This window comes from Toxorhynchites rutilus, chromosome 1 (assembly GCF_029784135.1).
Source record: "Toxorhynchites rutilus septentrionalis strain SRP chromosome 1, ASM2978413v1, whole genome shotgun sequence".
In the NCBI taxonomy this organism is placed as follows: domain Eukaryota; kingdom Metazoa; phylum Arthropoda; class Insecta; order Diptera; family Culicidae; genus Toxorhynchites; species Toxorhynchites rutilus.
The window spans coordinates 48,364,581-48,377,911 of record NC_073744.1 but is presented as its reverse complement, the minus strand read 5'-3'; the positions used below and the strand labels follow the sequence as shown (position 1 = coordinate 48,377,911).

The 13,331-nt window shown below is 40.7% G+C and overlaps 1 protein-coding gene across 1 annotated transcript in view; it reads right to left on the bottom strand.

Annotated features, from left to right (window-relative positions):
* The window catches only part of LOC129762532 (neurotrimin), a 946,497-nt gene that overhangs the window by 29,717 nt on the left and 903,449 nt on the right, over positions 1 to 13,331 (bottom strand). The window contains exons 8-9 of the mRNA XM_055760922.1: positions 878 to 999; positions 326 to 506 (exon numbers count right to left, since the gene is read on the bottom strand). Of these exons, the coding sequence (XP_055616897.1) occupies positions 326 to 506; positions 878 to 999 (303 nt within the window). The remainder of the gene's footprint in view (positions 1 to 325; positions 507 to 877; positions 1,000 to 13,331) is intronic.

Here is a 13,331-nt window from a genome sequence, read left to right as displayed (position 1 = left end):
ATTTTACCCTCCATATATTCCGGTTAGACGTAGTCCCACGTCAAAAATGAGCGATAGGTGCTTCGCATTTTGAAATTTGCGAAAATTAGATTCTTGATTATTCATTTTTCTTTCATGCTTCAAATGCACCATGAAGCGAAAGATAGTACCTGCATCAAAAGGTGGCTCAGTGCACTTCGTCAATTAAATATTGACCCTAATTACAGCGCACTTGCAACCCAAAGTGCCACCGATAAGCTCTGCATCTGCAGTGTGGAATTGCGTTCGCTTGTTTCAGCTCTGTACTCACGCTCCTCACTGACATTCATTCGGGCAATCAACTTACCATCAGCTTCCGGTACAGCAGACGAACCTCCAGCAGGGGCGGATAGCTTTCCACTTTCCAGGTCAGATTGTAGCTATCAGGTGAACGGCTCCACGGCGGGGAAAGGAACTCTGCCGGCCCTGGCCGACCGGACACCTCCATGTATTTTTTCGACCGCCCGAGGGTATTGTCCGCAACGCAGCTTGAAAATGAGAAAATGAAGTTTTATTCTCCTCTATTCTGGCGCCGCAAAAAAGGGCGAACATGGTCCCCATCGAAAATGAAAAATACTGTGGTGTGAATGCGTTGCTAGCAATGTGAAGGAATGGGTTCGAACTCTGTGAGCCCGAATTTCCGGCGCATAGGAGGGGAGGGCGGAAGCAGGGGTCATCTGAAATTGTGCTACGCCATAAATCACATCGCGAGCCACAATCAATATGTGTGAAAGGTTGCGGGCAGGAAGCGGATTGGCTCATCCGAATAGGCTAACGCGGACTGCGGTTCAAACCGACAATAGCGGGAGAAAAATGGAAGCTTCAGCGATAAAAATTGATCTGCGGAACGGAGCCTTACCTGTAGTTACCGAAGTCTTCCTGCTGCACATGGCGGATGGTGAGCGTGTGACGGTTTCCCCTCGATGACATGGTTCGTCTGTCGGTTGGTTGAATCAGAAATGAGTTCTGATTCCATGATACCTGAAAAGGAAGGACAATGAAGAGAATTGGTATAGTACCCAATGAAGCGTCATTCACATGGGATCTAAAAAAATGGGATTTTTGTATACACTTCCAGAATTCGATTTTTTCGTCAATGAAAAGATGATGAAAAGATGAATGTAGGGATAGCAAGCGATACGGGTGTTTAAATGCAGTTTGAGACAACATATCCTGTAATTAATTGGATCGATCGCTAAAGCGGTATTCGACAATAAGCAAGAAATAAAAAGGACTCATACAGAAATGCGAGGTTTCATGTGCCATACATGAGAGCCGTTTCAGGACGGGTGTCGCATTCGGGAAACCATTATTTCCGGCGCTGTCGCTGAGCAATATCCCATCGATAGAACTGCGTTCTATTGGCTGCCAATCGAATAAAAGTTTGTTGGTGAAAAATGATGGCAAACAAGCGCACTTGGTGCAGCTGCACCACCTCGAATAAGAGGGGGTTGGGGGTGGGGTGGAGAAACTGTGTTTATGTAATATACTTTACCTTGCCCTAGGAGCCGACAATATTGTCAGTATATAATTCAACGAACATTGGCTACTGCAAACAACGCCACCTAGAGAGCGAGAGTTTCCAGAAGAGAAAGTGGCTTCGGAAACGGTAATAACAGTAAAATTTAACTACTTTGCCAAAGTCAATTTATCCTGTTTAATTGATTGTAAAGGAAATATGTTTTCGTTAGTGTTCGATATATGTGCGGTATGAGTGGCAGAGCTACTGCGTATGACTGGGCTGACATTGTGTATCTTTTCATATGGCATTAAAATTGTTCCCTATAATTCATTGGAAATTTATTATTGTATTCCGATACATCCAATGCGCTATAAGTGGGATACTAAAGCATACTATAACAGAAGCCTACACCCAAACTAGCGTTGGCAGAAAACATGTCATCTTTGGCAGAAATGATGCCATTTAGTGTGCTGTTGAGTCAAATGCGCAAATAATGAGCTATTTTGAAAGCTTAAAAATGGTGTGTATGTATGCGTGCAGACATCTCTTTCTGTTTTTCTTTCATCATTTCATTTGGGATTGTACCAAAAAAAAAGTTCATACGACGTCAATGGGGATCGAACATAGGCCGGCTGGAATGCAAACCTAATTTACACGACCACGCTATCCGCATGGCTAATGATACTTAAGAAGTTTTTTAGCAAATACTTGATAATATTGCACCTGATTATAAAATGAAGTTGGGAAGTGTTTTCTAAGAGTAAAAAAGGAACGCATGAAGGAGAACAATATCTATCTCGGTCTGGGTCGTGTAGGTGGCAAAGCATGCGGAAAGCTTATTTGTCTTTTGTTTCGCTCGTTCGTATTAATCTTATATTGCTGTACCATGTATATTATACAAATGCTTACCAGTATTTATGAGTCATGACATTTTCTGTTATGTTATGTCTCATTTAATGTCATAAATTGGGATAACAAAACATGAGCTAAAAATCAATTTTGGGTGTAGGTATGGTTCAGCTTATTAAGTTGAATTCTCTCACAAAAGTTTTCTCAACAAATGCATAGAAATGCTTATAGAATCTCGTAATTCAATCTGTTTATACAATTTCAATACTAATTCTAATACTTTCAATTCAATACACAATTACTGCACATTATATGTAACTAATTATATTAGGCTGTCAAAAAAGTCCTGCGGTATTTTTTTTGAATTTTCATTTGTTCATAAAATTAGTTACTATCATCTGTTTTAAGTCAAATATGCGCCGTTTTGTTCGATGACTTGTTCCCAACGAGATGCCAACTTCATAATACCCCTGTTATAGAAGCTCGCTTCCTCATTGGCAAAAAACTCGGATAGCCAATTTTCACAGGCCTCTTTTGTGGCTAACTTCTGACTACCTAGCTCGTTCGCCATGGACAAAAACAGGTGGTAGTCACTTGGTGCAAGGTCCGGACTATACGGCGGATGCAAACGAACCTCCCATCCGAGCTCCCGGAGCTTCTGGCACGTCACCAAAGAAGTGTGTGGCCTGGCGTTGTCCTGATGGAAGACAATGCGGCCTCTGTTTATCAAAGATGGTCTCTTCTTCATGAGTGCTACCTTCAAGCGGTCCAGTTGTTGGCAGTACAAGTCCGAATTAAGCGTTTGGCCATAGGGAAGCAGCTCATAATAGATTATTCCTTGACAATCCCACCAAACACACAGCAGAACCTTCCTGGCCGTTAATGAGGGTTTGGTCACCGTCTGAGCCGCTTCAGCGGGCTTCGACCACGACCGTTTGTGCTTCACGTTGTCGTAAGTGACCCACTTTTCATCGCCAGTCACCATCCGCTTCAGAAACGGGTCGATTTTGTTGCGATTCACATGCATCGATACGGTCAAAGATGTTTTTTTGCGTCAACGTGTGTGGCACCCATACATCGAGCTTCTTTGTGAATCCAAGCTTCTTCAAATGGTTAATAACGGTTTGATGACTTATCCCCAGCTCTTGACCGATGCTACGGCTGCTACTATGCTGGTCTTTCTCGGCTAATTCAGCGATTTTGTCGCAATTTTCGACGACAGGACTTCCGGAGCGTGGCGCATCTTCGACGACCTCTACACCAGAACGAAAACGTTGAAACCATCGTTGTGCGGTAGAAATGGAAACTGTATCGGGTCCATAAACTGCACAAATTATTGGCAGCTTGAGATGCATTTTTGCCTTTGTCATAGTAGTACTGTAAAATATGTCGAATTTTCTCTTTATTTTGCTCCATATTTGCGACACTATAACTCACGAACGACTTAACCAAACAAAACACTGTCAAGGACTATATTATAGCGCGTAAAAATACCTTTCCAACAAGCTATAGTATGACTCGATACAATGAATACAACTAGAACAACGCGCTTACAACGACACCTCACGGAAATACCGCAGGACTTTTTTGACAGCCTAATATGTAACCCATAATCTGTGAAATGAAGAATGAACAGATTTTTGATTTCCGCTCCCATCATATGAAACAGACTGCATGTTCATAAATTTGTAAGCGCTGAACTAACTCACATAACGACTCTGCCAACAGATAATGCTACATTCAGAATCAACGGTACTCAACTTGGAGGCACAAGGTTTTGAGCTCAATACTTCTTTGTCGACTGAACGAAGTGACACGATTATCACATCATTCGAAAGATAACATGTCTACGAGTTGTGTGCCTTGAAAGTAAGCTAATGATATAGTCGAACGAACTGAATAAGTTTTGAGTCTCTTTAAGATAACAAATATGGGTAAAGGGCGAACACGAAATTATTGCGACACCGAAAATGTCATGCCAATTTTCTTATAATGTTTAGAATCAAACCAAAATTTTAGGGTAGTTTTAGACATATATTTACTTCAAAAATCAAAAGAAAAGTTAATCGATGGAGCCTTAAGTGTAAAATTGAACTCATTTTCGCTTGATGCCCTCCATCAAAGTCTTTACAGTGTCATCCGGTACCAGTTTCTCAGTTTTTCTTAACATGTCCTTCTCGTCTTTGACTGTCTTCTTGCTCTTCCGAAGTTCCCGCTTCATTATTGCCCAGTACTGCTCCACCGGGCGCAGCTCCGGACAGTTTGGCGGGTTCATGTAATTTGGAACAAAATGGACAGAATTGGCCTCATACCACTCCAGGACACTTTTAGAATAGTGGCATGATGCCAAATCTTGCCAAAATAGCGGAGCTTCGTCGTGCTGCTACAAGAACGGCAAAAGGCGCTTCTCGAGGCACTCAGATTTGTAGATCTCGCCATTTACTGTGCCCTTTGTCGCGGAAGGCTCGCTCCTCAGTCCGCAAGAGCAGATGGCCTGCCAAACGAGATATTTGGAGGCGAACTTCGACATTTTCTTCTTCTCAAATTTGTCGTCTACATCGAACTTGCTCTTGCCGGTGAAAAACTCCAATCTCGGAATTTGCTTAAAATCGGCTTTTATATACGTTTCGTCGTCCATCACACAGCAGCCATATTTTGTCAGCATCTTCTCGTAGAGCTTCCGTGTCCGAGTTTTAGCCGTCGATTGTTGCCGCTCATCGTAGTTTGGGAAGTTCTGTACCTTGTATGTATGTAGTCCAGCACTCTTCTTTGCATTCTGAACGTAGCTCTGCGACATGCCGATCTTTTTAACCAAATCACGGCTTGAGACGTTTGGATTTGCTTGAATCATCCGCTTCACCTTTCCCTCCGTCTTTTTGTTCTCCGGTCCCGCTTTTCTTCCTGCTCCTTTGCCGTGGTCCAACGTCAACCGCTCCTGGAACCGCTTCAGCACTCTGGAGACGGTTGAATGGTGAATGTTCAACATTTTTCCCAACTGCCGGTGCGACAGTTCAGGAAATTCCAGGTGTTTGGAAAGAATTTGCTCTCTCGACTCGCGTTGGTTCACCTCCATTTTCGTTGAATCAAAAAACACGACTTCGAGTTTGACAGCATGTAGACAATACACATCAATGAGAAAGTGTGCGAAATTTGGTTGATTTTTACCCAATGGTAAAAAAATTATGCCCTGTTGAATGTGTCGCAATAATTTCGTGTTCGCCCTTTACTTGCTTGAAATTTCATCTCGGTTATGATTAATATGCGGGTAATGGCAAGACACGGCTGGCAAAGCAAAATTCGTCGTCGAACAACTTGTATGTAGCGAAGGCGGAATATTCAGCAAAAGAAGTTATGCAAAATTTATTCTCCGCTTTATTATGTTCGTCCTAATACATAATACTATGCTTGTAACTAATTCTCAAACTCTTTCCCCCCTTTATGTGTGATATAATTTGTATACCATTTGCAATGGACAAATGATCTGTCGCTTCCAATCAGTCTACATAAATATTGTGCTCTCTCATCCTTCCTTGCATTGGCGACGAGTATCGAGCGGGAATGAATTGTATTTTTGAACGGTTTTATTTAGCTTGTCCTGTAACATGTTTGTATGTTTGCAACGTGTTTGTCTGTAGCGCCCCACATTAATCCCACATTATTAGAAATTTGACCTCCATCATGTTGACCGATTGATCTGAAATTCGGAACACACCTTTATCTCTGTAGTCATCATAAAACTGGGAATTTCATTACCTTGCAAATAAAAGATGCCGGCCGCTACAAAATGGCGAATCACACATTCTCTCAGAACTCCATCAATATGGATATCAAATGAACAGAGTTATTTATGAAACATACAAATCAAAGATGGCGGTCACTACAAAATGATGGACTACATATTTTCTCAAACCCCCATTAATAAAAGTTAAAGGACTTGACTAGTAGAACCCAGTTATTTGTGAGAAATACAAATTCAAGATGGTGGCCACTACAAAATGGCGATAAATATATATAAAACCCCATCAATATGGGTATCAAATGAAAGGAATTGTCTAGTAGAACGCAATTATTCATTAGAGATGCCAACTCAAAATGGCCACCACCAAAAAATGGCGATACAGGCAACCGCGAAGAAAATGTAAATATAACTTTATTAGCCTAACTACCGAGTTGTTAATTGAGTTGCACGGCACTACTTTCCGATGTTGTTTTCTTCACAGAAGAAGGACGTATTAACAGAGACAGGTAAGTAATGTTTGTGAAAATCAATTCAATTTATGTTCTTTAATTAATATTGATACATATTGGATAGCAATGATTTGTGCTCGTCTGCTGCGGGAGAATGCGAAGACATTACTTCAATAATAAGGAATCTGGGTACTTCGATACACAAAACGAGCCCTGTCGAGTCCTAGTTCTACCTTCATCCTGTTGGATTTGGTCAAGGACAACTTCATAAACGTTTTGCAGACGATTGTGATCGGTGGTTCAATCAATTGGATGTTTTCCGGATTCGTCACGACGCTGGTTCCGTATCCACTGACTCTGCGCGTTAAGTCAATGTTGTAACGGGGCGTTGAGCTAGGCTCACTTAATGCCGCCTTGGTTTCGTCAGCTTCTTGATATCTCCCGAATGTGTGCTGAGAAGTAATCACACGCTGGTCCTGGGAGAATTGAGTAGTCTGTCGTAGCTATTTGTAGTAATAATTGTGTATTTTTTCCTAATTTGTAGCCATGGATCAGACACAATCGATGCAGGATCAGCTGTCGATAGTTCAGATAGTTCAATAAATAATTTAAATAGTTTAGATAGTTCAATAAATGAATAAAGATGCATACAAAAGCTCAATAAATTCATAACAATATATGCATAAAGGTTGGGTTAACATAACGGGCCTGATTCTCGAATACAATTCACGGTGGAAACGGAATTAAATATATCCGCGATGACAACGGTACGGTGTCGACATCTGGATACGAAATTAGTTTCCCACTAAAACTCATCATTATAATATCAAATTATCTTCAGATGAAATTTTTTTTATGGGGTTATTATATCACATGAAGAAAACAAAGTTTTCCACTCACATTGAATACCAGTTTGATACGAAGAAGTTAATTTTCATCAATGATTTTTTATTTGAAAAGTGCTCATTCTGCCTGAAAACTCATTATTATCTTCGACACTTCACTAACTCGTAAAACGTAGTTCAATGGCGTACCGTTTTTTCGTTTCCCCCGTTTGAAGTATATTCGAGAATCAGGCCCAACATGTTTTGGGTATATGTTGAACCAATGTTGAATCGACTGCTTATACTGGGTTATATTGACAGATTTTACATTTGTTTACCATTGTTATCGCGTAATATGTACGAAGAATTCGTATTGCAAAAATTTACTAAATATTGGTAATATTTACCAAAAAGCTCGTCATATATACCAACTTTTCGGGAGAGTGTATGATCGGCGATTATGATGAGCACGAGGAATCGCTGTTTACACAAAAGAGAGCGTGAAGTGTAAACCAGAATAACATCGGTGGATGAACTCGGTGTATTGATAATGAATTCTACCAAAAGTTTACAGTGGCGCGTAATCCGGAATAAGATTGTACTCACTACACATTGTTTTCACGTGTAGTGTATTCGGGAATAAGGCCCAGTAAAGTTCCAGTGACGCCTAGCTTTGCCAATTTGGCTATATCGATGTCGTGATGAATATTGTCGAAGACAGCTGTTAGATCGTTATATATAGCGTCGGTTTGGGACCTTTCGACCATGCTGTCGACGACGTAATTACAAAAAGACAGCAAGTTTGTGGTCCTGGACCGTTCGGGCATAAATCCATGTTGACTTATATAGTGCTTGAAAAACGAAAACATTGGATCCATGCCAGATCAGCTGCCAGGATTCATATTCTCAAGCTGGAGAGAATACAATATCGTTGCTTGCGTATAGCAATGGGGTGTTTGCATTCGACACATACGATGAGTCTCGAAGTTTTGGCAGGAGTACTCCCGCTTACTCTTCGGTTCACAGAATGATCCTACAGATTTCTCATCCGTTGCAAGATCATGAATCCATTGGTGATTGATAACTTCGAAAATCTACTCCAACTGATTCCTCAGTCAAGTTTTATGTCTTTATACCATGAGTACCTTACCCACGACGTGCACCCTTCACCAGGCATCTCCAACCAAGTTTGCTTCCCATACTTTTGCAATTCCTCTGTCATTTTTGATCTGTCCATGCGACAAAAAATCCATGGAATCCCAGATCATCTACGCTTAGATTCTATTCCGCCGATATTTTCGGCAGAATATTGGGGCATAGTTAGATCTGATAAAATGTTCTTTACTGACGGTTCATTCATAAACGGGTCCACTGGCTTTGGCATCTTCAATGAAAATTCCAGTGCCTCTTTCAAACTCAAAGATCCTTGTTCCGTGTATGTTGCTGAACTGGGTGCGATATACTACGCACTGGGGATCATTGAAGCATTGCCCATCGACCACTATTTTATTTTTTCAGACAGTCTCAGCTCATTAGAGGCAATCCGCTCAACGAAGGTTGATAAACGCTCATCTTATTTCCTAACAAGAATAAGACAACTATTGAGTGTTTTGGTCGAAAAATTATTCAAGATTACCTTAGCATGGGTTCCCTCTCATTGCTCGATTCCGGGGAATGAGAAAGCGGACTCGCTAGCTAAGGTGGGCGCTTTAGAAGGCACACTTTTTGAAAGGCAAATTGCTTATAATTAATTTTTCCACATTCCTCGTCAGTACACGCTCGTAAGTTGGCAGCGCATGTGGAGTGGAGATGAGTTCGGTCGTTGGTTACACACGATTATCCCTAAGGTCTCGACGAGGGCATGGTTCAAGGGATTGAATGTAGGTCGTGATTTCATTCGCGTGATATCTCGGCTTATGTCCAATCACTACAACCTAAACGCGCATCTCTATCACATTGGGCTCGCAGCAAACAATCTTTGTGATTGTGGCGATGGCTACCACGACATCGAGCATGTTATCTGGTCGTGTATCCGGTTCCATGCTGCTCGCTCTCAGCTCTCTAGAGCACTAAGAGCACAAGGCAGACAATCGGATATCCCCGTTCGGGATATCTTAGGTAGCCGTGATCCTGATCTTCTGCTTCATCTATACCTGTTCCTCAGAAACGCCGATGTCAACGTTTAATGATGTTTCCTTCGTTGTGTCCCCGTTTCATATCCCTCCTATCCGATCGATAAACTTTTACTTAGTCGCGGCAATACATACACACACTCTTTACAGACACACGGGCCAAAGGTTGTGCAGTCCACTGATCATTCAACAAGAGCCAAAGGTTGTACCGCTTATGACAACTCTACACGAGCTGATGATTGCGCCGGCTAGTGACCATTCTATCCTGGATTCCTCGAGTCGAGAAAGACGCACCACGCTAGATATGGGGTACAGACAAGGGGGGCGTTGCTGATTAATGGTCAGCTGCATCCCAATAGGAGGTATCCCGTGTCGGGCACACGTACAGAGCATCGAAGACTGCAACATACCAATTATGAGAACACTTGTAATACTAACCTCGAGCCAACCGCGAGTAATCGGTTACATATTACTAACACAGATAATAAGAAAAATTGTATTGAACTCTCGGCCCCGTGAGGCTAACGCCATATGAGCCTTTATAAAAATATATATTTTGGAAAAAAAATTAATTCAAACAGTTTTGACATAGCACAAAGGCTTGAAATCCCTCTGTAGTAATCAATATCCCGCTTATCGCCTTTTTTGTGGATCGGGAATATTATTTTCTTGCCAGATTTTCCAATAGATTTTTTCATCGATAAACTTACTAGAGAGATATTTACAGTAAACATTTGGGAGAAAAAACTAAAAAAAATTTTTGTTTTGTTTTGATCTTCGTAATATTGCACAAACCGATGAAATATTTCACTCAGATGTCGGCTGATTCTGATTTATAACATCATTCTAGGACTGATTTGGTGTAGGAAGACAAGTTCTTCCTCGACAACTCGATATTGATAATTCCTCAATATTTTCCTTCGTTGATCATATTGTTTTCACATACTCACGTTGGAGAGCGTTAACTCTTCTCTCCGTTGGCCGATGGATTTTCAATGAATGTAATACTTACTTTTTTCAAAGCATAGGCAGCCGTGGCAGTGTTCCGAGCTCTGCAATACAATTTTCCTGACCAATGTTCAAGTTGCTAAAACTTACATCATAGACACATTAAACGAGAAAATGATAATTGTATTGATATCAACAAATTTTTTTTTACATGGAACGCTATGACACATTTTATTGAGTGGTTTATTTCAATGATGCCAATGATGGCATCAGTGTCGAAAAAATAAAGATGTTTTCACCAATACAAACAAAACCATTGCGGAAAATTGAAAAATGAAAAGTTAACTTTCAGAGCACTAGCCCGAGTTTTACGACGTTTTCCACTATACACTGCGACAGCAGATGAAAATTCAATATTTGGTGAGTAATCGATTAGATTTTGGTTAATATTACTTGATGGGAAGTGTGTGCAAACGATCATTTTCTTTACACTGTTTCGCAAAATTATTGATTTTCTGACGAGGGCTAAGGTAGGGAGATGAAAGAAATGAGCGCCATTGTGGTAGCCAACCCAAAAATGTTTTATGCCATCGTTTTTGTGCTAGAAATTCAACGTGTAAGTGGATTTATGTTTGATTTAGTCGTAATCTACAAGCTTGAGAAATATCGCTCGTGATGTGATGAGTACCATCCCACATTTTTTTTTGGCAAGTAATCCGCCAGATTTTGTTCAAACAATAATAAATTGTATAGATAATCCTCTTTCGCAGTAACTCTGTTGTAAGCAAACCTTACTCTAAAGAGGCATCATAACAAAAACGCTAGAGATAAGCGTGACAGATTTTTCCGAATTCTAAAAAAATGTTATCATTCAATTCACCAATGGAAAACGTTAAGTTGTTGACATTGCGAATGCTTCTTTAAATGTTTGTTATGCTATATTTATCGTCACTAGCTTCAAAAGCACAAATCCTACAACTTTCCACTTTCCAGTACACAGCAGATGAAAGTAACCCAGCCAAATCTTTGTAACCAGAAGGGATAATCCTATTTGTAACCATTCTTTACGAAGGGATGGACCTACAGTCTGCACAGTCGTACGGATCTCGTCCTCTAGTTGGCGCTTGGTCTTCCGTAACACCACAATGAAATAATCGCTCTCTCCACACAATCCCGCCTCAGCGATCTCCACTGTCTTGCACAACACCTGGGGCTCATCGGTCTCCATTCTCTGTAGTCACTTTTTATCACCACCTCTAATCCTTTACATCAACTCGGCTCTGCTGTACCCCCCTCTCGCCTTTGTCCATCTAATGGCTTTCGGTACTCGCTAAACACCATTTCGTTACGACGAACCACTTCAAGGGTGAAGCTTGGGTGGTCTAAAATATTCGCATGTCGCTTTTTTGTGACATTTGCATTGTTTAGTCGCTTCCCACATCCCAAAGTTTGTTCCTACTCCCTTCCCTCCCATTTTCGGTAGTCGTTTGCGGTGACCACTCGGAACGTTCCTCCCTCCTTCCATGAGGGCCAGCAAACGGATTTGTAAAGAACAAATAGAATATCAAAATCAATTCCAGAGCTCAAAACACTCTCAACACTCCGCTCGCCGCTGCACAAGTGACTAATGGTCAAACTCTGCTGGAGCTGATGCCCATGGCTTTGCACTGACCCGAGGAATACGTCGATAGACATTAGATGGGATTTGTGCCGCTCGGATTAAATTAAGTCGTCCCGTTGTGGCCCTTGCTGTGCTAGGTGAACTCGTTTTAGTTGAAATGTAAATGTTCCCGAATGAATAACTAAATGCTGGGCAAGTTCGGTGTTTCATCCTTTTTCATCGGGCTTCTTTGATGAATATGAAGCCAAACACACGATGTTATATGAAATAATCTTCAATTGGCTGAATTGTCACATATCTTTCGAAACTATTGTTTGTGTCCAGAAGAAAATCGTTGCCTATTCTGAAACTCATGTCCGCACTGAGGACTTGTTAGTCTGCATTAAAGTTATTTGCAAGCTTGAAGAGTGTATGTTTCTAGCATCGTCCAAAACAGATCCCACCTTCAATGGCTGAAAATTGCATAAAACGTCGAGATCTGCTGTCATCTCGACATTTTTTTTTTTTTTTGACAAAAATCGACACTCTGAGACTTTGTCGTTTTTCGGTATATGAGGCAAAACGTAGAATTTCATATGGAACTACGTGCGAAATGTTGATGTAAAATGTAAAATATTAGCTCAATCGACCTTGTCAAAATTTGAGTATTTTAAAAACCGTAAAATCGCCCAAGGTGGGAGTACATGAAATCGGGGTTTCCAGAAAAAATTGTTTGGCTTGGCTTAATGGGGAAAACTGATGTGATTAAGGATATGTACTATTGAATTCAAATTAGTATCTGGTTGCAGTAAAGTAACACTAGATTGCCCAAGCAAGTCATTTTGATTGCTTTTCAATTTCAATTAGAAAAAGAACAGAAAGAAAAGTTGTGACTTTTTGCACAAGTTATTAATAAACGTATCACAAAAAGTCACAACTTTTTAAGAAATTGTATCGTAATGCGTTCTGATAATTTTTCTAATTGAAATTAACTTTTTGGTAGTCGAAGAAAGAAGAAAGAAGAAAGAAGAAAGAAGAAAGAAGAAAGAAGAAAGAAGAAAGAAGAAAGAAGAAAGAAGAAAGAAGAAAGAAGAAAGAAGAAAGAAGAAAGAAGAAAGAAGAAAGAAGAAAGAAGAAAGAAGAATTGATAGTTGATATTCTCGGGATAACTGTCCGTCATGAATTTTTTAGCTTATAACTAAAGGCTGATTTAGACGGTGCCAGTCAACGCGCTAGTAGAAGAATCCAATCACTAGAGTCTAGTTATTAGAGCCATGTAAACACCCGGCTCCAGTTACTTGCGCAAGTAT